At 49.4% G+C, this 26,591-nt stretch overlaps 1 protein-coding gene across 1 annotated transcript in view; it reads right to left on the bottom strand.

Annotated features, from left to right (window-relative positions):
- Positions 1-25,578, bottom strand: part of PTPRO (protein tyrosine phosphatase receptor type O) — a 187,256-nt gene extending 161,678 nt beyond the window's left edge. The window contains exons 1-3 of the mRNA XM_029597366.1: positions 25,112-25,578; positions 4,007-4,280; positions 678-836 (exon numbers count right to left, since the gene is read on the bottom strand). Coding sequence (XP_029453226.1) covers positions 678-836; positions 4,007-4,280; positions 25,112-25,153 — 475 coding nt within the window. The 5' untranslated portion in view covers positions 25,154-25,578. The remainder of the gene's footprint in view (positions 1-677; positions 837-4,006; positions 4,281-25,111) is intronic.
- Between the last annotated feature and the right edge of the window lie 1,013 nt (positions 25,579-26,591).

Raw genomic sequence — 26,591 nt, 5'->3', positions numbered from 1 at the left:
GTTATTTTTTTATTACCTGAATTAGTGATCTGAGTGGTTACAAATGCATTGGGCCCAGTGAAATGGTCTCACTTCAGCTCTTTATTGACCTGTATTTGTACAGCAGCCACATGACATTATTCTACATTTCTACTTCTTTACCTGCTTTCCTTCCTCTGGGGGGAATATGACATAGCAGTTACCCGTTCTGTACTGCCTGCTGCGTCTCACCTGCGTGCAGGCTCCCCCCTCACCTGCGTGCAGGCTCTCCCCTCACCTGCGTGCACGCTCCCCCCTCACCTGCGTGCACGCTCCCCCCTCACCTGCGTGCAGGCTCTCCCCTCACCTGCGTGCAGGCTCTCCCCTCACCTGCGTGCACGCTCTCCCCTCACCTGCGTGCAGCAGTGCACGCTCCCCCCTCACCTGCGTGCAGGCTCTCCCCTCACCTGCGTGCACGCTCTCCCCTCACCTGCGTGCAGGCTCTCCCCTCACCTGCGTGCACGCTCTCCCCTCACCTGCTTGCAGGCTCTCCCCTCACCTGCGTGCAGGCTCTCCCCTCACCTGCGTGCACGCTCTCCCCTCACCTGCGTGCAGGCTCTCCCCTCACCTGCGTGCAGGCTCTCCCCTCACCTGCGTGCAGGCTCTCCCCTCACCTGCGTGCACGCTTTCCCTCACCTGCGTGCAGGCTCTCCCCTCACCTGTTTGCAGCGTGCTGTGGAACTCGCTGCCTTCCCAGTAGCTAATGTTGACTCGCGTGAAGACATTCTTCTTTTCTGGATACTGAATCTCAAACACAACTCCCGTCTGAGGGGAAGCTTTGTAATCAGAGATAGAAACATTATACACAGGAAGAGGCCCTAGAAAAAGAAGAGAGAGCAGCCTGAAAGTGCAGTATAGCCCAGCAGGGGACTCTAAAGCATGTATGACTGGCAGAACCGGACTCTCTCTGCTGTTTTACTACAATTTCTCATCTTCTAGTCTTCAGGGTTTTTTTTATCACTTTTCCCCATTAAGAGGTAAATTTTAAAACCTTGCGCACACAAAAATGTCCACATACATGTGCAAGTGGTCCATGCAGGAGCTACGTGAATTTTAAATAGCCGGAAAGGGCGTGTGTATTTGTGCGTGCATGTGAGTGACTTATAAATTCAGGTGTACACATGCATGTGCTAGATGTGCACATATCTCCTGGTTTTAGTGTGTGCCCGGCTTTAAAAGATCAGCTTTATAAGTATTGGTCATATTTACAGCACTAGCAGAGGTAAGATGCATTATACAGATACTCATAAGAACCGACAAAAGACTGGGATGATAACTTTCATGCTGGCACGCAGGCGCACATGTGCGCACCTTCATCAGCCCATGCTCAGGGGCATGGCTGTTTTATAACATATGCGCACATATTATAAAACAGTCTGACTGCGTCTACGTGTGCGCTCAGTTTTAAGTGGACACGTGCCTGCGCGCACAAATGCCACTTCTAAAGGCATGCACACCGGCGTCATTGCCAGTTCATTCCCAGTTTGCCCAGTTAAGGAAGCGACTTCCAAATCCCCCTAGTTTAATAGCCTCCCTTCCCCCCGTTAGCCTGGTCCTTTAAAATCCCGCCTAGAATATTTTGTTTCATAACTTGCACGTCATCCACAGCGGAAGTAAAGTTACCCAGCAGGGGACCCTGGCGCGCGCCTGTGCACCTAAGTATTGATGCGCAATTTTCATGTTCAAATCCCAGAATGCTCAGGCCCCACCCCTTTTTGGAAACCTTTCATTGGTGTGCGCAGCGGCCAGAACCCGCGGATCCTGCTCTGTGCGCACTGGCACAACATATTCACACGTAGGGCTTTCACATTCACCTTTACGAATGTTTGTGATTTAAAACACTCATACGAAGGGGTTTAATCAAGGGCAGGGACCACTTTATCTGTTTGGATAAAGCAGAAAAAAAATTTAGGAGATAATTTTAAAAGGAGTTACGGGTGTAAATGTGAGACACTAGGAGGTGAATTGTAAAAGCCCAATGCGTGCATTAATTAGGAGAAGCGTGAAGTCGTGTGCTAAACGGAGTTTAAAAGCTGCCGGGATCCGCGGGTATCTAACACAGTGCGCACTTCTGGAAAGTTTTCAAAAAAGGGGAGGAGCAGAGGAGCATGGGCGTGGCCTGCGCAGGGCGTGGGTGTATGTGCGCGTAAGTACTGACGCGACCCGAGGCGCCGCGGCTCCCTGCAGCGTAACTTTCCTTCTGCTATGGATGCCGTGTAAGTTACATTTTAAAGAAAATGAGGACGATCTGTGGGGTTTTACGGGTGGGGGTTGCTGGACGTATGTCTTAAGTGGGCAAACTGAGGAGGAACTGGTAAAGCTGGGAATGGCATTGGCGCGCGCCCCCTTTTAAAGTCGATTTCCGCACACACGTGCTCAGGGCCAGGCTATTTTATAACACGCGTGCATATCTGTGCCTACATCATAACATGGCCGCATGACTGGGGGCAAGCTGACGGTTTAAAAGTTGCCGTCATGTTTAGCAATTAAAGGAAGCCATTTACTGGTGTAAAGTGCATATCCGTTTGTGCTGGGTCAGGCAGATATCAGAGTTTGCCATCCAGGCAGCTAAACTTTTTCTCCAATCAGTCCTCAAGACAAAGATTCTTTAAGTTTGAAATTATTTATTGTACAGGTAAATTCTACTTACAATTGTTGCATCTCAAACGTAAGCCCCAAGGCAAAGATCTTTGGTAACTGGAGACAGGGTAGCAGGAGGGAGAAGGAAGTCTCTTGAGTTGCAGGACTTAGTTTATGGTGGAGGTAGGGAGCTTGAGGGATATGAGCCTGATTTAGTCTTCAGAAGAAGGCAGTAAGAAAGAAGGTAAAAACCCAATCATTTCACAGGGTTTTATAGAGCGCTGCTGGCTCAGAAGCACGCATGGGCAAGACTCAGGGTTGCCAGGTTTTCATGAAAGAACAAGCACTTTTTTTCCAAAAAAACAAGCCCAAAAAAAACGCGACTTGCAGAAAAAATAGCCCAATTAAAAGCAACCCGTGAATCGGAAAAAAAAAAATGCGAATGACTAGAAAAAGAAGCCCAATCTTGCGGTAAATAAGCGAGGTTGGCAACACTGGCAAGACTGAGCTCTCCTCGAGAGCTGCTAAGGGAAACGCCTCCAGAAGCTGGGGGCAGGGAGGCAAGGTCCAATGGCAGCGAGCCTAAGAACCATGTGACACAGGGGGCGCATGAAGGGCAGTCCCTTGAGCCTATACGGCACCTAGGAAGACTCAAGTTAGATTGAGCGGCATTCAAGCTCTTCCTATAGTGAGAGAAAGTGGAGGGGGGAGGGAGCTTCTCTTAAGGGCAAAGGCTCCTCTTAAAGGCAAGGCTCACAGACTTTTATCATGGGTTACAAAAAGTATTTCAATATCAAGAATCCTCAGAAGGGAGGACTGCAACCAACACAGTTAAACTACAGTATATACAGATAGACACATGTACGCACTGCTGGGGACAGAACACCGTTCCATGTAAAAATGGTAAGACACATTCGTCCTACTATTTCTCCACGCTAACATGTAAACCGATGTGATATATCCCAATGAATGTCGGTATATGAAAGCAAATAAAGAAATAAAATAAATCCCATGCACAATTCAAAGGCAAATCATCATGGCAATTTTCAAAAGCCCAGTTCCTCCAGGGAAGTGCATTTACACCTGTAAAACCCAACGTCGAGCTTGCAAAAGCTTTTGAAAAGCAGGCCTTATGGCTTTAGCCCGGCAAACAATCTATAATGAGAGGAGCAGGAAGTGTGGGGGGTGATGAGAGGTCAGGAGGAGCACCAGTATTTATTTACCTGATATTCTGCTTCCTTTTTAACAAATTGCAAAGAGTGAAGTATTTTACTGCTCTGCTAGTTCACATAAAGAGACCGAAAATATTCCCTGGCTTTTGCCGCAGGCCCCCTCCCCCGAGTACTAATTTGGGGACTTCTCGCGCCGTTTCGGCACGGTGTGCAGGAGGCAGTGAGTGGGCACTTACTGGTTAACACCGTGGTGGATTTCACGGCTCTGGGCCCCACGTCTGCATTCAATGCCAGAAGCGTGACGACGTAGCAGAGGCCGTGGTACGTCGCGTTGAAGACGATGGGTGCTGGCAGCGTGCCGTTACTCTCCTGGAACTGAAAGACGTAATCTGTGGCCTCCCCGCTGATCTTCACCCTGTAGACCGTGGATGGACCCAGCACGTCTGATGCCTCCAGGGAGATCTCCAGCGAGTTGTCATCGTGGACAGAGACACGGAGCGTGGCAGCATGCTGAGGGTACAAGGAAGAAGAGCACGCGTTAAGAGAGGCTCCCTGTACAGCAAGGCAGGGGTGGCGTAGGGTGCTCGGCCCACTTATTTATTTAGGAAACATTATTCCTAGACCTCAAGCTGACTGCATCATGTTCACTGTGGATCAGAATAAAACATTGCAGACTTTACATCCAATGCATCCCATATTTATATCCCATATTCATCCTAAGAACTGTTCTACGGCCCCATCCCAGTACTTCCTGTCCCAAATCGCTCCCGGCTAGCAGCGGGCGGACATTGCTAAAGCTTGTAGCCTTCAGTGTCACTGACTCTGCTTTGGGACAAGTGAGAGCAGGCAGGTGCTTCCGAGATAACGCAGCAAACATAATGACTGACTTCTATTCGGCTTTTTGTCTTTTCAAAGCGGATTACATTCAGGTACCCCCCAGAGGGCTTACAATCAGGGACGGTAACTTTCAGAGCGGCCAGTTTTAGGGGGGCACATGCCTAGCCCTGCAAATCCCAGGGGTATTTTATAACGGGCGGGCGTCCACGCCATTACCAGTCTCAGCATTACCAGTGTCCAGCGGGTCACCCCGTTAAGAGCTAAGTTCTCCAAACCCCTCTGGTTTAATAGCCTGCACGCCCCCCAGTTACTCATCAGCCGTCCTCCATAGCAGAAGTCAGCTTAGGAGGAACTGGATCTGGGCGTGTAAATTCTCTTGGCCCCGCCCTGGAATGCCCAGGCCACGCCCAGGCCACGCCTCTTTTGGAATCTCTGTGAGATGCGCGAGCATCTCGAAGCTTTGAAAATATGCTGGGCGCATATAAGCCCAACTTATAGAAACACAGAAGTGACGGCAGAGGAAGACCAAACGGCCCATCCAGTCTGCCCAGCAAGCTTTCACACCTGTTTTCATACTTATCTGATACTCTGACCACTGAAGTCAAGGCCCTTATTGGTAACTTTTTGGTTCCAATTCCCTTCCCACCCCCACCATCAATGCAGACAGCAGTGCTGGAGCTGCATCTAAGGGAAGTATCTAGCTAATTGGTTTGGGGTAGTAACCGCCGTAATAAGCAAGCTACTCCCACACTTGTTTCCCCTGCCTGTGCAATTCAGTCCTTGTTGGTTGTCTGAATATAAATCCTCTTTACTTCATTCCCTCTGTTACTGAAGCAGTGAGCTGCACTGGATACTTATTCCAAGTCAAGTATCAGGCTGGGGGGGGAGCCACAGCAGTGGCCCCCCCCAGCACTCCCTCCTAACCACAGCAGTGCCCCCCCCCCCAGCACTCCCTCCTACCCCCAGCAGTGGCTCCCCCCCCAGTACTCCCTACTCCCCACAGCAGTGGCTCCCCCCCAGCACTCCCTCCTAACCACAGCAGTGCCCCCCCCCAGCACTCCCTCCTACCCACAGCAGTGGCTCCCCCCCAGCACTCCCTCCTCCCCACAGCAGTGGCTCCCCCCCCAGCACTCCCTACTCCCCACAGCAGTGGCTCCCCCCCAGCACTCCCTCCTAACCACAGCAGTGCCCCCCCCCAGCACTCCCTCCTACCCACAGCAGTGGCTCCCCCCCAGCACTCCCTCCTCCCCACAGCAGTGGCTCCCCCCCCCAGCACTCCCTCCTAACCACAGCAGTGGCTCCCCCCCCAGCACTCCCTCCTACCCCCAGCAGTGGCTCCCCCCCCAGCACTCCCTCCTAACCACAGCAGTGCCCCCCCCCCAGCACTCCCTCCTACCCCCATTAGTGCCCCCCCCAGCACTCCCTCCTACCCACAGCAGTGGCTCCCCCCCCCCCAGCACTCCCTCCTCCCCACAGCAGTGGCTCCCCCCCCAGCACTCCCTCCTACCCCCAGCAGTGGCTCCCCCCCCAGCACTCCCTCCTCCCCACAGCAGTGGTTCCCTCCCCCAGCACTCCCTCCTCCCCACAGCAGTGGCTCCCCCCCCCCCAGCACTCCCTCCTCCCCACAGCAGTGGCTCCCCCCCAGCACTCCCTCCTACCCACAGCAGTGGCTCCCCCCCCCAGCACTCCCTCCTCCCCACAGCAGTGGCTCCCCCCCCAAGCACTCCCTCCTACCCCCAGTAGTGCCCCCCCCAGCACTCCCTCCTCCCCACAGCAGTGGTTCCCTCCCTAGCACTCCCTCCTACCCCCAGCAGTGGCTCCCCCCCAGCACTCCCTCCTCCCCACAGCAGTGGTTCCCTCCCCCAGCACTCCCTCCTACCCCCAGCAGTGGCTCCCCCCCCCCCCATTAGTGCCCCCCCCAGCACTCCCTCCTACCCCCAGCAGTGGCTCCCCCCCCAGCACTCCCTCCTCCCCACAGCAGTGGCTCCCCCCCCCCCCAGCACTCCCTCCTCCCCACAGCAGTGGCTCCCCCCAGCACTCCCTCCCCTCTGGCCTCATACTGGCAGGATTTTATTGTCCCCAAACTCTTGGCACTCAAGGCGACCGCCAGAAGGAAGCCACTGGAATTGCAATGTCGCCAACAAGTACAGGAAGTGGGTGGAGAAATTAAGAAAATTAATCAGCTCAATAATCCAAAAAGGCAAAAAAGAAGACCAGGAAGAGCAGCAAGCGAGAGAGAAAGGCCGGGAAGCTCTGAGCGCAAATGCTCGTACCATGGGGAATAAAGCTGCAGATCTGCAGGGGCACTTGGATATTGTTCCTATTACAGAGACCTGGGTCAGTGAGTCCCGTGAATGGGATACGACCAGAGATGACCCAAAAGGGGGAGGAGCAGCTCTTTATGTCAAAAACAATATCCAAACAACTGAAATTTAGGGTACGTGGGGAAAGGAGGACGAGCTGTGGGCTGTGGTGTACAGGCCTCCACCAAATCAGAGAGAGGAAGTGGACAGAGATCTGGCCAAAGACATCCAGAAGGTGGGACGGAAGGGAGAGGAGGTGTTGGTTAGGGATTTTAATCTGCTGGATGTGTACTGAAGAATCATCTTCTGGGGAATCAACAAGAAGTAGAGGGACAGCAGAGACAGTGACCTTCTCATGAGGGGAAGGACAATACGGGACTCAGACATGAAGACAGTGTCTCTGATGCCCAAGTAGGTGCCCAACTGAGCATCAGTTGCTATGGTTTGATACCATTGTACCTGAAGACTGGAGGATAGCAAATGTAACCCCAATATTTAAAAAGGGCTCCAGGGGCGATCCGGGAAACTACAGACCGGTTAGCCTGACTTCAGTGCCAGGAAAATTAGTGGAAAGTGTTCTAAACATCAAAATCACAGAACATATAGAAAGACATGATTTAATGGAACAAAGTCAGCATGGCTTTACCCAGGGCAAGTCTTGCCTCACAAATCTGCTTCACTTTTTTGAAGGAGTTAATAAACATGTGGATAAAGGTGAACCGGTACATATAGTATACTTGGATTTTCAGAAGGCGTTTGACAAAGTCCCTCATGAGAGGCTTCTAGGAAAAGTAAAAAGTCATGGGATAGGTGGCGATGTCCTTTCGTGGATTACAAACTGGCTAAAAGACAGGAAACAGAGAGTAGGATTAAATGGGCAATTTTCTCAGTGGAAGGGAGTGGACAGTGGAGTGCCTCAGGGATCTGTATTAGGACCCTTACTTTTCAATATATTTATAAATGATCTGGAAAGAAATACGACGAGTGAGATAATCAAATTTGCAGATGGAACAAAATTGTTCAGAGTAGTTAAATCACAAGCAGATTGTGATAAATTGCAGGAAGACCTTGTGAGACTGGAAAATTGGGCATCCAAATGGCAGATGAAATTTAATGTGGATAAGTGCAAGGTGATGCATATAGGGAAAAATAATCCATGCTATAATTACATGATGTTGGGTTCCATATTAGGTGCTACAACCCAAGAAAGAGATCTAGGCGTCATAGTGGATAACACATTGAAATCGTCGGTGCAGTGTGCTGCGGCAGTCAAAAAAGCAAACAGAATGTTGGGAATTATTAGAAAGGGAATGGTGAATAAAACAGAAAATGTCATAATGCCTCTGTATCGCTCCATGGTGAGACCGCACCTTGAATACTGTGTACAATTCTGGTCGCCGCATCTCAAAAAAGATATAATTGCGATGGAGAAGGTACAGAGAAGGGCGACCAAAATGATAAGGGGATGGAACAGCTCCCCTATGAGGAAAGGCTGAAGAGGTTAGGACTTTTCAGCTTGGAGAAGAGACAGCTGAGGGGGGATATGATAGAGGTGTTTAAAATCATGAGAGGTCTAGAACGGGTAGATGTGAATCGGTTATTTACTCTTTCAGATAATAGAAAGACTAGGGGGCACTCCATGAAGTTAGCATGTGGCACATTTAAAACTAATCGGAGAAAGTTCTTTTTTACTCAACGCACAATTAAACTCTGGAATTTGTTGCCAGAGGATGTGGTTAGTGCAGTTAGTGTAGCTGTGTTTAAAAAAGGATTGGATAAGTTCTTGGAGGAGAAGTCCATTACCTGCTATTAAGTTCACTTAGAGAATAGCCACTGCCATTAGCAATGGTTACATGGGATAGACTTAGTGTTTGGGTACTTGCCAGGTTCTTATGGCCTGGATTGGCCACTGTTGGAAACAGGATGCTGGGCTTGATGGACCCTTGGTCTGACCCAGTATGGCATGTTCTTATGTTCTTATGTTCTTAAGTCACATGAACCTCAAAGTCCTGGGCTAGAATCCCAAATTTGGCTTCCAGAACCTCTCTCCCACATTTTCCTATGTCGTTGGTGCCCACATGTACCACGACAGCCGGCTCCTCCCCAGCACTGTCTAAAATCCTATCTAGGTAATGCATGAGGTCCGCCACCTTCGCACCAGGTAGGCAAGTTACCAGGCGATCCTCACGCCCACCAGCCACCCAGCTATCTACATTCCTAATGATCGAATCACCAACTATGACGGCCGACCTAACCCTTCCCTCCTGGGCAGTAGCCCTGGGAGACTTGTCCTCAGTGCGAGAGGACAATGCATCACTTGTGTTAAATGGTGCGGTATATTTATATTTACATGCATACTTTGGGAAATAGAATGCACGTATGTACATGATTTCACTGCCCCAACTCTGCCCGTAAGATTGCCTAAAAGTTCTTGCAAAATCCCTTCTGCTGTACCTATAAATGTTTTAAAGCAAGAAATAAAATTAATACTGTTACACGCACAGCCCTCAGGGTGATTTTTAAAAAGCCCACATACACAAGTAAAACCACATTTTATGCACATAAATGCTTTTTAAAATTAACCAAGAAGGCAATTTTCAGAGCTGTTTAGCCCAGTTAACACTACGGTGCCCTCCTCAGTTGCCCAATGCAATATCATGTGCTCAGGATAGGGCACCATTAGCCTGTGCTTGGACGTGTGTTTTGGACACGCGAAGTGAGTGCCCCATGCAACAAATATATTAACGCGTCCGTAATGCACGTGCAAACCAGCGCATACCAAATAGCGTCAATCACAATTAAATTTCATTTAAATGACTCCATTAGCTATTACCCCCCCTCCCCCCCCAATGCAGTAACGTACGTCCAAACCTTCTGCATCCATAACGAGTTTTTTTATGTTTGAAATGTTGTGCCAGCCCTGTCCCTATTATACGTCCGTCGGTGCTAGACAGCTTCGCCCCGTTTGCCTCACCTTATTCACGGCTCCTCCCGCTTACCTAGGAAAGATGGCTACCGCCGCGTCTATAAGCCGACCTCTCCGGCGTCCCCGCAACGGCTATGGTGCTGCCTCCCGCCATTGCTCCTTTCAGGTACCTCCTAGGGTGCGCGCGCATCACCCGCGTCTTTATTCCAACCTTGGCGCGAACCTCGGGAGCGTTCCCGTCTACTGACCTCAAGCCATTCGGGTATATAACCTACTCTAATTTGCTAGCTCGTATACAGATCGATACTCTGAGGCCGCGGTAGAAACAGTGCGGCAGTGTCAGGCGCACCCTTGTTCCCCGCACGCACAGTTCTCTTAACCTACCGCTCGATACTCTCTTCAAATTGCATGCAAATGCAGGCCGCGGCTGCGAAGCGTTAGGCGAAGGTTAGGCCCGCGCAACCCATTTTACTGTATAGAGCGCTATACAGTATCCTGGGTTCGCGGGCCTAACGATTCACGGCCGCGCTGGTATCTGTCATTTCAAATGTCAGGTACCAGGAAGTGGACAGTTATGTTCCCTGATGCTCGGCAAACTTTCCCCCAGCCCCCGCTCACCTGCCCTGGCCGCGTCCGGTCTCCGGTGCAGCCCCAGTCCTGTCCCCTCCTCCCGAAGCAAAAAAAACACAAAACCGAAAAAGTAGCAAGAGAGCGAGGGGAGAGACGGGCAATCCTAGGCTCGGGCCTGCAGTCCCTTCTCCTCTCCTCCCGAAGCAGGGCGCGAAAAGCAGCCTTGCTCCGGGAGGAGGGGGGGCAGTTTAAAGCGACGAAGCGACTTACTTTTGCAGCCCCCCCCACCTCCGGACATCGGCGACGACCGCGGCTCCTGCCTCCAGCTGTCAGACAGACGCATCGCACGAGGGAAAACGGCCCCTGTGCGTGCAATTGGCTGCTCAAGACGTGACGTCACGACGTTTGGCGTCACGGCATGTGACGTCACGTCTTGAGCAACCAATTGCACGCATAGGGGCCGCTTTCCCACGTGCAATACGTCTGTCTGACAGCTGGAGGCAGGAGCCGCGGTCGTCGCCGATGTCCGGAGGAGGGCTGGCTGGAGTAAGTTGCGTCTTCTCTCTCCTCGCGCCGTGGTCCGTCTCGCTTTACACTGCCGTCTCCGCTGAAGGGGGGCTGCCGAAGTGGGGCCGCATTGGATTTTTTTTTTTCGCTTTTTTTTTGCTTCGGGAGGAGGGAGAGGACTGGGGCTACCACGGAGACCAGCACCCATGGATGCGGCCAGGGCCGGTGAGCGGGGGCTGGGGGAAAGTTTGCCGCTTACCCTTACTCCTGCCTCTAACGCAGGGGGAGGGGTAGGCGGTAAACTAACAGGTTAAACGTGCGGCAAATCGGCAGGGAAAAAAAGCGATAGTCGGAGCGCGCGACACAGTATCGGAGGGGAATAGCTAATTCCTTCATTATACAGCTAATTTGTTCATTTACATATCATATACATGCTGCGTGCGGAAAGGGTTATGCGTCTGTTTTAAGAAGCGCTAAGGATGCGTGAAACTGGAGACTGTATCGCTGGATTGCCTTACGCGTCCGAATTGTGCGCTCCCAGCACGTTACAGATGGGAAATCTTCAACCGCACGTTACAGTATCGACCTGTGAGTTAGCAAGGACTTGGACTTGTATGGATTCGCTCCGTTCCTGTCTACGCTACTCTGCCGCTTCCGTGCTACCGCTGGAAGCTCTCTCTCTGCCCTTCGGGGTAATTGCTAACCTGGGTACCCGCTCCTCGGGGGCCCTCTGCTTTATTTCAGGTGCCTTACAGGGAACAGGTACTCGCTCCTCGAGGGCCTGCTCTCCCTGCCTCGGTGCCTGTACCTTCTTCAACCTGGTGGAATCGCATATCAACAGCAAACACCTAGTGAGTCCTCTAACTCTCAGCCTGTCTCATGCACAGTATCTCCTCGCTGGGAGACCTGCTTCAGAACCTCCCTATACCAAAGGGGTGAGAAGGGCTCCCTCTGCCGAGGGCCCTGAGACTGCAACTACCAGACTGCCTCACTACTGCCACCTCTGCTGCTCCTCTTCAAGATGCATAATAAAGAACTAACTGTCAGGCCGATACAGTAAAGTCCGCGGGAGAGCGGGCGAATGCCCGGCCACTGTATTTAAATTAGGCCCGGCGGTAAAAACTAGCGCGTCCCTAGCGCCTCCTTTTAGCTCGGAGCGGTGGCTGTCAGCGGGTTTGACAGCTGACGCTCAATTTTGCCGGTGTCGGTTCTCGAGCCCGCTGACAGCCACGGGCTCGGAAACCGGACGCCGGCAAAATTGAGCGTCCAGTTTTCGGCCCGACAGCAGATTTCACTGCTACACAAAGGCCGCCCATGCCCTTCCCTGGGATTACCCTGCAGAGAGCTGTCAGGCAGTCAGAGGCCACCCATGCCCTTCCCAGGGATTACCCCGCAGAGAGCCGTCAGGCAGTCAGAGGCCACCCATGCCCTTCCCAGGGATTACCCTGCAGAGAGCTGTCAGGCAGTCAGAGGCCACCCATGCCCTTCCCAGGGATTACCCCGCAGAGAGCCGTCAGGCAGTCAGAGGCCACCCATGCCCTTCCCCGGGATTACCCTGCAGAGAGCTGTCAGGCAGTCAGAGGTCACCCATGCCCTTCCCCGGGATTACCCTGCAGAGAGCTGTCAGGCAGTCAGAGGCCACCCATGCCCTTCCCCGGGATTACCCCGCAGAGAGCCGTCAGGCAGTCAGAAGCCACCCATGCCCTTCCCCGGGATTACCCCGCAGAGAGCCGTCAGGCAGTCAGAGGCCACCCATGCCCTTCCCAGGGATTACCCTGCAGAGAGCTGTCAGGCAGTCAGAGGCCACCCATGCCCTTCCCCGGGATTACCCTGCAGAGAGCTGTCAGGCAGTCAGAGGCCACCCATGCCCTTCCCCGGGATTACCCTGCAGAGAGCTGTCAGGCAGTCAGAGGCCACCCATGCCCTTCCCCGGGATTACCCTGCAGAGAGCTGTCAGGCAGTCAGAGGCCACCCATGCCCTTCCCCGGGATTACCCTGCAGAGAGCTGTCAGGCAGTCAGAGGTCATTCATGTCCTTCCCCGGGATTACCCTGCAGAGAGCTGTCAGGCAGTCAGAGGTCACCCATGCCCTTCCCCGGGATTACCCTGCAGAGAGCTGTCAGGCAGTCAGAGGTCACCCATGCCCTTCCCCGGGATTACCCTGCAGAGAGCTGTCAGGCAGTCAGAGGTCACCCATGCCCTTCCCAGGGATTACCCTGCAGAGAGCCGTCAGGCAGTCAGAGGTCACCCATGCCCTTCCCCGGGATTACCCTGCAGAGAGCTGTCAGGCAGTCAGAGGTCACCCATGCCCTTCCCCGGGATTACCCTGCAGAGAGCTGTCAGGCAGTCAGAGGTCACCCATGCCCTTCCCCGGGATTACCCAGCAGAGAGCTGTCAGGCAGTCAGAGGTCACCCATGCCCTTCCCAGGGATTACCCTGCAGAGAGCTGTCAGGCAGTCAGAGGTCACCCATGCCCTTCCCCGGGATTACCCTGCAGAGAGCTGTCAGGCAGTCAGAGGTCACCCATGCCCTTCCCCGGGATTACCCTGCAGAGAGCTGTCAGACAGTCAGAGGTCACCCATGCCCTTCCCCGGGATTACCCTGCAGAGAGCTGTCAGACAGTCAGAGGTCACCCATGCCCTTCCCCGGGATTACCCTGCAGAGAGCTGTCAGGCAGTCAGAGGTCACCCATGCCCTTCCCCGGGATTACCCTGCAGAGAGCTGTCAGGCAGTCAGAGGTCACCCATGCCCTTCCCCGGGATTACCCTGCAGAGAGCTGTCAGGCAGTCAGAGGTCACCCATGCCCTTCCCCGGGATTACCCTGCAGAGAGCTGTCAGGCAGTCAGAGGTCACCCATGCCCTTCCCCGGGATTACCCTGCAGAGAGCTGTTAGGTAGTCAGAGACCACCCATGCCCTTCCCCGGGATTACCCTGCAGAGAGCCGTCAGGCAGTCAGAGACCACCCATGCCCTTCCCCGGGATTACCCTGCAGAGAGCTGTCAGGCAGTCAGAGGCCACCCATGCCCTTCCCCGGGATTACCCTGCAGAGAGCTGTTAGGTAGTCAGAGACCACCCATGCCCTTCCCCGGGATTACCCTGCAGAGAGCCGTCAGGCAGTCAGAGACTGGACGTTCATTTTTATAGCTATGTACAGGAGGGACAGAAACAGAGGCCAGCGAGGGACAGGAGAAGGATAACTGAAGGCCAGGAGTGCAGTGATGCAGAAATAATTACACTTTACTTCTCCCTGCAGAGGGTCAGAAAGGCACTGCTGAGGTTTATATCACAGCCTCATCCTTCCCACACTAACAAATAGAAAACTGCTTTGATAAACACTTCTGGCAGCTGAATACAATTAGTAGCTGTCATTACTCCCCCAAAACCCTCTGCAGCACAGCACAAGGCTCACTGCTAATGACACGGAAGGAACTAGAGAATGTGAACAGCTGGCAGCATCAGTCAGAGAGAGTCAAAACGCTCCTCAAAGAGTCAGAACCTCACTCCTGCCTCACAGCCCCTTCTAATACTGAGACCAATGTACAGAGCCTCCCATCCCACCTCACTCCTGCCTCACAGCCTCCTTCTAATACTGAGACCAATGTACAGAGCCTCCCATCCCACCTCACTCCTGCCTCACAGCCTCCTTCTAATACTGAGAGCAATGTACAGAGCCTCCCATCCCACCTCACTCCTGCCTCACAGCCTCCTTCTAATACTGAGACCAATGTACAGAGCCTCCCATTCCACCTCACTCCTGCCTCACAGCCTCCTTCTAATACTGAGACCAATGTACAGAGCCTCCCATTCCACCTCACTCCTGCCTCACATCCCCTTCTAATACTGAGAGCAATGTACAGAGCCTCCCATCCCTCCTCACTCCTGCCTCACAGCCTCCTTCTAATACTGAGAGCAATGTACAGAGCCTCCCATCCCACCTCACTCCTGCCTCACAGCCTCCTTCTAATACTGAGATCAATGTACGGAGCCTCCCATTCCACCTCACTCCTGCCTCACAGCCTCCTTCTAATACTGAGACCAATGTACAGAGCCTCCCATCCCACCTCACTCCTGCCTCACAGCCTCCTTCTAATACTGAGAGCAATGTACGGAGCCTCCCATCCCACCTCACTCCTGCCTCACAGCCTCCTTCTAATACTGAGACCAATGTACAGAGCCTCCCATCCCACCTCACTCCTGCCTCACATCCCCTTCTAATACTGAGAGCAATGTACAGAGCCTCCCATCCCTCCTCACTCCTGCCTCACAGCCTCCTTCTAATACTGAGAGCAATGTACAGAGCCTCCCATCCCACCTCACTCCTGCCTCACAGCCTCCTTCTAATACTGAGACCAATGTACAGAGCCTCCCATCCCACCTCACTCCTGCCTCACAGCCTCCTTCTAATACTGAGACCAATGTACGGAGCCTCCCATCCCACCTCACTCCTGCCTCACAGCCCCTTCTAATACTGAGACCAATGTACAGAGCCTCCCATCCCACCTCACTCCTGCCTCACAGCCTCCTTCTAATACTGAGAGCAATGTACAGAGCCTCCCATCCCTCCTCACTCCTGCCTCACAGCCTCCTTCTAATACTGAGAGCAATGTACAGAGCCTCCCATCCCACCTCACTCCTGCCTCACAGCCTCCTTCTAATACTGAGACCAATGTACAGAGCCTCCCATCCCACCTCACTCCTGCCTCACAGCCTCCTTCTAATACTGAGACCAATGTACAGAGCCTCCCATCCCACCTCACTCCTGCCTCACAGCCTCCTTCTAATACTGAGACCAATGTACGGAGCCTCCCATCCCACCTCACTCCTGCCTCACAGCCCCTTCTAATACTGAGACCAATGTACAGAGCCTCCCATCCCACCTCACTCCTGCCTCACATCCCCTTCTAATACTGAGAGCAATGTACAGAGCCTCCCATCCCTCCTCACTCCTGCCTCATAGCCTCCTTCTAATACTGAGAGCAATGTACAGAGCCTCCCATCCCACCTCACTCCTGCCTCACAGCCTCCTTCTAATACTGAGACCAATGTACAGAGCCTCCCATCCCACCTCACTCCTGCCTCACAGCTCCCTCTGAATCCTTCATGTCTGACATTTCTGTGGGAGTGGGGGTTGATGCACAGGATGCTGCAAATTTGGGGAAATTGGATGTCTGTCTGTCACATGTCTTGTTCTACCAGAGCTCGCTGTAAACCATTTTTCCTGGGTTTCTGAAACCTCTGTGGGAGATGGGAAAGAGATACTGGATGGTTAATTAAAACCTGGACAATTCCTCTTTCAAATGAGTGCGCTCCATTTTCATTGCAGACAGCTGAAGGCAGAATGGAGAACCTTTGATGCTCCAAATGATAGCTCTTGGGCCATCAGCACCACAGTTGTTGCACTGAATAAAAGACATTTTGGAAATTTTCACTAATCCTTTGAAATCCTATGAATAAGGTAAGGTAAAATTTAGGGTCTAGCAAAAGATTTTTTTTTCTTTAACTTTATGTTTATTGAAATTTCACAAAAATATTAACAAGCACATCAGGTTATAGTAACGTACAAGAGAGGAAATAATGAGCAATCGTTTCTTAGGAAAGGAACATTTTTTTAGCGATACAATATCTCTCACTTGTAATATTAAAGAAATATTGGGGAATTCCTAGATGAAAGGATTCAAGAGCAAATCCTATAAGAAGAAATAAGAACTACTGAAATTAGGAGGCACTCAAAATACCAACTACATATAAATGCCGTAGTCAAAATTATAAATTCTAACAGGATCAAGTGTGTGAAGAGCATCCAAATCCGAGCGTAAATGTGCAGAATCAGAATATACACGTGTAATACTTTGATGAGTTACATAAAACATAGAAACATAGAAATGACGGCAGAAGAAGACCAATCGGTCCATCCAGTCTGCCCAGCAAGCCTTACACTTATTTTTCTCATACTTATCTGTTTCTCTTGGCTCTTAGTAACCTTATGTTCTAATTCCCTTTCTCCCCCACCATTAATGTAGAGAGCAGTGATGGAGCTGCTTCCAAGTGAAATATTAAGTTTGATTAGTTGGGTAAGCGGCAGCATAGCTCTCTGCCATGAAGCAGAGGGCAATGCTGGATATGTGTGAAGTATCAGTTTTTCTTCTCCCCTGTCATTGAAGCAGGGAGCTATGCTGGATATGCATTGAAAGTGAAGTATGCCTTGAAAGTCACATTAACTATCATCAAATATTGAAAAGCCTAATAATTGGTAATTGAATAAGCCTAATAATTGGTAATACCTATAGCCCATGAACCCATCCCTGTTTTTTTTTTTCTTTTTTTGTTTTTTTTAAATTGGGAGATGGCTGCCCTCCATCCTTCTGCTCCGTGAAGGTGGAACACCAACTACTGGCCACTGGCATCCCGCTCCGTGAATGCCTCTGTGGCTACTGCCGCTCCGTGCAGTGTTTTGCTACCTGGTCTTTATACACTTCCTCTGGACCTGATGGATCCACAATGTTTATCCCACGCCCCTTTGAAGTGCTTCACAGTTTTGGACTTCACCACTTCCTCCGGAAGGGCATTCCAGGCATCCACCACTCTCTCCGTGAAGAAATACTTCCTGACATTGGTTCTTAGTCTTCCTCCTTGGAGCCTCAGCTCGTGACCTCTGGTTCTGCTGATTTTTTTCTGTCGGAAAAGGTTTGTTGTTGCCTTTGGATCATTAAAACCTTTCAAGTATCTGAAAGTTTGAATCATATCACCCCTGCTCCTCCTTTCCTCCAGGGTGTACATATTTAGATTCTTCAATCTCTCCTCGTATGTCAACCGATGAAGACCCTCCACCTTCCTGGTCGCCCTTCTCTGTACCGCTTCCATCTTGTCCTTGTCTCTTTGTAGATACGGTCTCCAGAATTGAACACAGTACTCCAGGTGAGGCCTCACCAAGGACCTGTACAAGGGGATAATCACTTCCCTTTTCTTACTCGATATTCCTCTCTCTATGCATCACAGCATTCTTCTGGCTTTAGCTATCGCCTTGTCGCATTGTTTCGCCGACTTCAGATCATTAGACACCATCACCCCAAGGTCTCTCTCCTGCTCCGTGCACATCAGCCCTTCTCCCCTCATTGAATACAGTTCATTCGGATTTCCATGTATTTATCGTACGTTAAAAAATTGCTAACTCACATGAAACTCATTCTGAACATGGCTAAAATGGAATCACAGTCGGGTCGATACAGTAAGGACGCGTAAGAAACAGTGCGGCAGTGCCAGGCGCCCGCTCCTTTGCCACGTGCATATTTTGTTTCACATACCGCTCGATTCAGTATTCAAATTAGATGGAAATCCAAGTGGCGTCCAAAACGCATCCATGAAGCGGTAGGCGTTCGCAAACCATTTATTTTACTGTTTAGAGCGGTATACAGCGCCTATACAGTATCCAGGGTGCGCTGGTACCTGTCATTTGAAATGTCATTCCACCAGGTAAGTGGATGGTTCTTTTCTACAGACCCCCCTGCCTTGAGCGCCCGGCCGGACGTCCCAGTTTCCCAGTACATACATGGATATGCCACACTGTGGATTCTCTGATGTACAGTTTGACTAGACGCAGGAGGAAGGCTCCGTTAAGGCGTCCGTAGAGGCGTCCGTGTCTCCACAGGACACCTAGCGGACGCCCATCTCTCCGGTGCCCGTAGAGGCATCCATGTCCGGAGCCTCAGAGACGTACAGTTTAACCCTAGCCTGGCGCGGCTCCCATCTAACACCAGGGACAGGGTAGGCGGTAAATATTCAGGTTAAAGACACAGTAAATAAGCTGGTTAACAGGGCGATAATTTGGGCGCACGTTACTGTATCGGAGGGAATAGCTAATCCGATCATTATCATGTCATATACATGTGGCGGGCGGAAAGGGATATGCGTCTTTTTCTGCAAGCGGTAAGGACGCATAAAAGCCGATACTGAATCACGGGTATGTCTTACGCGTCCAAAACGTGCGTCCAAAGCGGGTTAAAAACCGGGTAACCACGGCCGCGCTTTACTGTATCAGCCCGAGTATTGGAAAGAAAAGCAACCAATGAACCATTACCACCCTTGACACTGGAGGACAAGCAAACAAGAATTCATCCAATACAACAGGCCCGTGATCTGCTGACAATTAATCAAACTGTAAAACTCATAACTGCAACACAAATCAAAGAGGGATATTACAAATTATCAATATTAAAGCGATTAAAACCATTTTTTGGAGCAAAATGATTTCAGAACTATTCTTCAACTCTTAATCTTTGCCAACCTTGATTACTGCAATGCCCTGCTTCTAGGATTACCGTTAACAACAATACGTCCGCTACAGATTCTCCAAAATACGGCAGCAAGAAGTCTTACAGAAACAAAAGAGCATGACCACATCACTCCAGGCTTAATATCACTACACCGGCCTCCTATAAAATCTAGAGCTGAATATAATAAGATACTAACAATAACTCACAAACTTATCTATGGAGAAAGAACAGATTGGCTTAACACCGCCATAAAAACACACACCCCACAGCGAAATGTATGATCTATGAATCAAGGCCTATTATCTATTCCTTCAATAAAAACTGCCCAATTAACACAAGTAAGGGAGAGGCAATTTCTTTAGCAAGTCCAAAACTATGGAACTCACTACCTACTGAAGTTCACCTACAACAAAATGTAAAAAGTTTTAAAAAAGAGAGATTAAAACCTGGCTGTTCAGGAACGCACACTCGGAAATTCACTAACATTTACCCCCAGCTGATATACCATTCAGTTAACCTTCTATCAGCAAAAAGATCACTAATTACCTGCTCAAATAATTATTTATAACATATAGCATTAGCTACTCACTTTATCATTGAATTATTTTATTAATTTCAATACTGATCTGTTTTATAAAGAAATTGTATTTGACCTTTACGCCGGGACCATCCTCGGGGTAGGAGACCCCCAACGAAGCTGCTGCTCGGGGTAAGAGGCCCCCTGAAAGCACCGCGCCGCACCGCCAATCGACCCGCACCGCCACACGGACCACGCCCCCTCCAGCTCCACTGGCCTATCCGAGGCCAGACCCGGCGCACACGACTTCCGCCCGAGACGACTGGAAGGCCCGTCAAATCGGGGCACTCACCGCTGGCGCCGCACGCCGGGTGTCGCGCGCCAAAGGGACCTGCCCCTTAGAGCACCCCTTTGAGCTGCACTCTTGAGCAACCACCCTGCCTATCTTACACGCCTGAACCCACCATGAGGGCACCCGTGCTATCGGCACTGACCCACCGGGGTCAGGATGACTAGCCTCCGAACGACCTGTACAGCGAGAGAGCCCGGCCTACCAACGCCTGCTTGCCGCAACATCATATCTGGCACCGGAGGGCTCTTAAAAGTAAGAGACTCGCCGTTTCTCTCTCTCTTCGCGATCGCCAGCGCTCCCGTCCGGTTTGGTGCAATCGGCTTCCCTGAACCATCGGGGTCTGAGCCCAGCAAGGCCTGCGGCCTCCACGGCGACAGGCCCGGAGCCAAAACCCACGCGGAGGTTGACCCGCCCCCTGGCCTCTCTCACATCCGGCCCTAGAGGACTCTCTAAATAGAGCCCATCTGCCCTCTCGCATCTCGCGCAGGGAGTCTCGTGCTGAAGAAGCGCGACTGAGGAACCTTCCCTTTAGTGCGCCCCTTTGTACGACCGCTTTTGTGCGCCCCCTATTCTCTCCTACCCACCCCACAGACCCCCTAACTCCACTCCTGCTCTCATCTTACCCCCCTTTCTCCACCGCCGCTTACAGCTCTCTTGTGATAAAGTCTGACTCTAGACTCAGTTTACCCTCTAACTGCTTTTGAAGTTCACTGTTACAGAGGCCATCACCACAAACGGCAAATACTTCTCAGTATTACTCATGTGTTAGCACCTATAGTCATATTGCTTGTCTTTACCTCAGTAACCCTACAATCGGTATTGTAACTGTAATTGTATATCTACTGCATCTCATTGTATGTCTATTGACTTATTTTGTTCTCCGTCCACTCACTCAGATCCAATAAACTGTACCCCCTCAGCCCGCCTTGCTACCTAACCCACCTCTCTGCTATCAGTTCTGAGTTCCTACCCTCCCTCCACCCCCTCACCCCCCACTCTATTCTATATCCAGCTTCCGCCCCCCCCCCCCCAAGTTTGATTCCTCACTTTATTCTCCACTGTGCAACAATCATGCACACATTCTTCATTCCTACCCTTAGGCATCATGCCCTCGCACTACGAGACCCCCATCCTAAATCTTCCTTCAAATACCAGAGAAACCTCCTCCCCATCATGACCACCCCACTCACCCAATTAATTGGTCTTACAACTTTCACAATCCTCCTACTCAATGCACAATCAATCATCAAAAAACTGCCCTTATCAATGACATCCTACTGGACGACAGTCCTGGTATACTAGCCATTACTGAAACATGGCTAAAGGATTCGGATAAAGTTCTACTTAACCAACTCCCATCAGAAACATAGGACATTTTCTCCATCCCCAGACCCAAAAAAAGAGGAGGGGGTCTCCTCGTAGCAGCAAAAAAGGCCTTCAGACTTACACTTAAACCTATCTCCCCCCCCCCCCCCCCACAGGCTGGAGATCAGCATTTTCCATTCATCCAACCTTCAAATCTGCCTAGTATATGCCCCCCCAGGGCTTCCTGAAAATAATCCCTCCCCCTTAATAGAATATATCTCCAAAAATATAAATATACATGCACCAACAATTATCCTAGGAGATTTTAACCTCCATGTCGACGCCACCTATCTCGTCCACCTGCGACTCCCTCCTAACCTCACTAGATGCCCTAGGCTTCACTCAGATAATCTCACACCCAACACACAAAGCTGGCCACACCCTTGATCTCATGTTTACCAATTCCCAAATCCAAACTAAACCTCCCTCATGCATCCCCATTCCCTGGTCCGATCACTTATGCATCGATATAACCTGTACCATAAAGAACACTACCACTCCCACCTAACCCAAAAAACCCATCCACTACAGACGTAGTTGCAAGCAAGAAGACTTAACAGCCCTATCTAATGACCTCAATACACTTGACTTAACTGACGTGGATACGGCACTCTCTTCCTGGAACCACATTACCAGTCTGATAGCCAATAAGCTCTGCTCTACACAATCGCGTGAAATCGACCCATTAAAAAGAAATAAACAACCTTGGTATACTCCAGAGCTAAAAACCTTGAACATAATCTTAGAAAGCTTGAAAGACAATGGTGCAAAGACCTCACCCCTGCACAACTGGCTAAGTTTAGATCTTACCTCCACACATATCGAGTAGCAATCGATAAAACCAAAAGAGATTTATACTCTCAAAGAATCCACCATCTCCAATTCAATGCTCGAGCCCTATTTGAATTAGTAAGCAACTTAACGAAAACCAACCCACCTTCCATGCCCGACATAGACAACCAGGCCAAATGCGAAGACCTAGCCTCCTACTTCCACAAGAAAATAGATAACATCATGTCTCGTTTCCCCTCTACACAATCACCCACAGAAACCATTTATGACAACACTACTGCTAGACTCTCCGCATTCGAAATCACCTAATCATTAGAAATTGAATCCATTCTAAAAAAAATCAAACCCTCTACTCACCCCTCAGATACCATTCCAACAAAAGCTCTCCTTAAAATCCCCAACATCATCTCTAAACCCATCTCAAACATCATCAACAGATTCATCTTGCTAAGCAATGTACTTAAAAATCTTAAACATGCCATTATAAAACAACCCACCCTAGACCCCTCCGATCTCACCAACATTCGCTCTATCTCCAACCAGCCCCTCATTGCAAAAATCTTAGAAAAATCATTCAACTGACAATTATCAGACTATCTGGATGAACATAATATTCTCTTACCTTCCCAATATGGTTTTCGCAAACACCAAAGCACAGAGACCTTGCTCATTTCAATTTCCGACCACATCCTAAAAAGCCTAGAGAAAGGTCTCTCACACATTCTGATACTCCTCGATATCTCTTCTGCTTTTGACACTGTCAACCACAACATATTAATAGAACGCCTCACCAACATCGGCATTTCAGGTTCTGCTCTCCACTGGTTCCAATCTTACCTGCATGATAGACAATATAGTGTCCAAATTGGAAAATGCATATCTAAACCTACCACTCTAACTCAAGGCATTCCGCAAGGCTCCTCTCTCTCCTTTACACTTTTCAATATATACCTCCTCCCCCTCTGCCATCTCCTCTCCAAGCTAGGCCTTCTGCATTTTATATATGCGGATGATGTTCAGTTCCTGATACCCGTAACTGACACACTACTCAAAGCTATCGAGACCTGGAAATCCGCCCTCGCTATCATCAGCACCCTGTTAGCAAACAACTTCCTCATGCTCAATACGGCAAAAACAGAGCTCCTCCTTATCTCACCCCACAACATCAAACCACCCCTAATGTTGGTCAACACACCTCCATCCAGCATTACCTTCCCCCAACAAGTGCGCAGCCTCGGCATTACCCTTGATAATGAATTTTTTGAGGTTAAAATGATTAACGCCACACTTAAAGACTGTTTCTTCAAATTGCACACCTTAAAAAAACTTAAACCCCTTTTACACCTCAATGACTTTCGTACAATACTCCAAGCCATCATCCTATCGAAAATTGATTACTGCAATGCAATGCTCTTGGGCTTACCCAAAAGCTCGATCCAACCCCTCCAATTACTCCAAAATGCAGCAGCTCGTATCCTCACCAACACCCACAAAAACGACCACATTACCCCTGTCCTCAAACACCTGCACTGGTTACCCGTTAAATCAAGAATCACTTACAAATCCCTCACTCTCATCCACAAATCTCTTCACAACCAAAACATGCACTGGTTTAAAGAACATCTCACCTTCCGTAACACTGACAGACCTACCAGAAAGCAACACCGAGCAACCCTACATACTCCATCACCTAAATGCACTAAGCTTTGCTCCACCAAAGACCGGGCATTTTCCTTAGCTAGGCCCGCTCTATGGAACAAGTTACCCTCCTCCCTCTGCAAAGAATCTTGCCCAAAAAAATTCAAGCAGAGCCTGAAGACTTGGCTCTTCAAACAGGCTTACACCTAACTGCACACCCTCACCACTTTTATCTATATCGACTCCCCCTTCAATTGCCCTACTTCCCATTGTTCATTATAACCACTGCAACACAATCTCGTTTGTAACATAATCTTGTGTAACATAATCTCTGTTGTAACTAAACAGAAGTATCATATGTCATTTTAACCTCTTATAATTCATGGTAACGTATATTGTATATAATTCCTCCTTGTAAAATTTGATTCTTAAATGTATGCTCTTGTAAAAAAGTTGATGCTTAAATTTATGCCCTTGTTACTTCTAGTTACTTGATCTACCCCACTATTCACTTGCCTCCAAGTTTTAGTCCCCTTGCCCCCCCTCTAATTTCTTTTCCCATCCCCCCCTACTAATTTCATCAGTTCTATGTTCACTGTAAAGCCTGTTGCTGCTTTTTGTTTCTTGTTAACAGATGAGATGTTCCCAACGACCATCGTTATATAAAAACTGTTAAATAAATAAATAAATATTCCTGATATTAACTAATGTTATTTAATTTAATTATTATTATACTTGAAGCACGTTTTTGTTTGCAATGAATTTTACTTATATTTTATTTCTTTTATTGTATTTTATGCATGAATGTTGGAAAAGAAACTGGATTACAAATTTTATGCAAATGTTGTAAACCGTTGTGATGGAACCTACCGAATGACGGTATAAAAAAAAATGTATAAATAAATCTCAGTTATAAATTTCTTAATCATATCAATTGGAGAAATTAAATTGGACTGAGGAAAATTTAGAACATGTAAATTTAAATAACAAATAGAATTTTCAATGTTCTCCAATTTTCATAGATGTGAGAAATCAGATTTAACCAGCAAGTCTTGAGTTGGCTGTAAAGAAGAAACCTGAAGTTCTAATGCAGAAATATTTTGCGTATGAGAAACTGTTTCAGATTCCAAAGTTTGAAATCTTCCAGCAGTAAAGCAGAGGTAACATCCACTAAGGAAGATATGGATTTCTCTAATAACAGAGAGAGTCCATGGTAATTATGGAAGGTTTTGAGAGAGCAGGGCGCAACAAATTGGATTTCATACCTCGGTTTTCCTGTTTAAGTTTCGACTCCCCAGAATCTTCATTAATCCCCCGTGGAGTTGAAACTATCACCTGGGAAGGGAGCGGCACATCTATTCCTGGCGCGGAGCTCTCCAGAAATGCCGAGGTCTCAAAACTGGAAGCAGAAACAGCTGCTGGCTCGGTCACAACTGCAGTAAGGGAAGCTTCTTCAAAAACCACCGTTCTACAACCCGAAGGTCCACATGGCGGTGGAAAAACATCCACATTAAGAGACATTGGGGGAAAAGGAGGGGTAAACGGCGCTCCGGGGCTTAAGGTGGTCTGCAGGTCCGGTGACCGGTCCATCCGCTCCTCCTGGGCTGATGCCAAGGATGCCACCGGAGTTAAAGTATCTGCGACCGGGAGCAGAAACCCCTCGATAGTAGGTTACGAAGAATCTGGACCAGGGGTAGTTAACCCCGATCCCCGGATTTCTGCCTTCCTCTTAGTATGTGGCATAGCGGTAATAATTTTAGCTGAAAGAGAGGAGCGCCGACATCCCATGCCTCTCAACAGGCGGCCATCTTGGAATCCCCCCAAAGATGTTTAATAGGTATTGAAATAAAATCTAAAGTATTAAAAAGAAGTCAGTAAATATTAATGGGCAGAATATGAAAGCCAGTTTAAGTGTGTATTATTTGCCCTGTAAGGAACGGTTATATAATGGGAGATGAAGTAACTGAAGACAATTAAACAGGAGTCCAGGTAAGACTATATAAGAAAAGTAATCTTGGGGGGCTGGGTGAGCAGAGGGGTAGAGCGGGAGGGACTACTTCCAGGGAAAAATAAGTCCACGTAGCTTGTAGCTTCCTCTCACAGGAAAACCTACAGACAATGGTTAATTCCTGTTATAAAATGCTGGCCTCCAGGCAAATTAATTCTAAAACTAGCCTGGCCCCTAGCTGGATAAGCCTTAAAGGGCTTAACTTATATAGACGTCCAGGTCTGAATTTCTAACTCCTAGAATATAAAGCTAGAAAACGCCAGAGTCCTGCAGATCCTGCCAGTAAGGGGGACTCTTTGCTTGGAAAATTGCCCCGTGCACTCACCATTCTTTCTGGCACCTTCCAGTCTCCTATCATAACTCCAGCTCCTTGCTACCATTTTACCTCTGTTATTCTATTTATTTTCCAGTTTACTCTTAATGGCAGAACTATAAGTAAAGCACTGCTCCATTCTCCAAAATCACCCAACCAGCAGTGCTCAGAGGTACAATAGCACAGTCAGCACCTGCCACTTTCTACTTGTAATAGCAGTAACTAAACCTCAGGCGGAATTAAAGCATCTTACACTCCCTGACAAAAAGTTCACAGCAAGCGGTTTAGTAGTGTCCCTAAACAGCTGAGTAAAATGCCAGACGGCTCCTCCTTAAACTGGCTGTGCGTAGGAGAACACCCTACAGCAGTAATGAACAAAAAGACATGCCAAGAGCATTCCTGAAATTATCCAGGAGCTTAGAAA

This window comes from Rhinatrema bivittatum, chromosome 4 (assembly GCF_901001135.1).
Source record: "Rhinatrema bivittatum chromosome 4, aRhiBiv1.1, whole genome shotgun sequence".
NCBI lineage: Eukaryota > Metazoa > Chordata > Amphibia > Gymnophiona > Rhinatrematidae > Rhinatrema > Rhinatrema bivittatum.
Note: the sequence above shows the minus strand (reverse complement) of the source record. Positions and strands in the feature narration are given on the sequence as shown.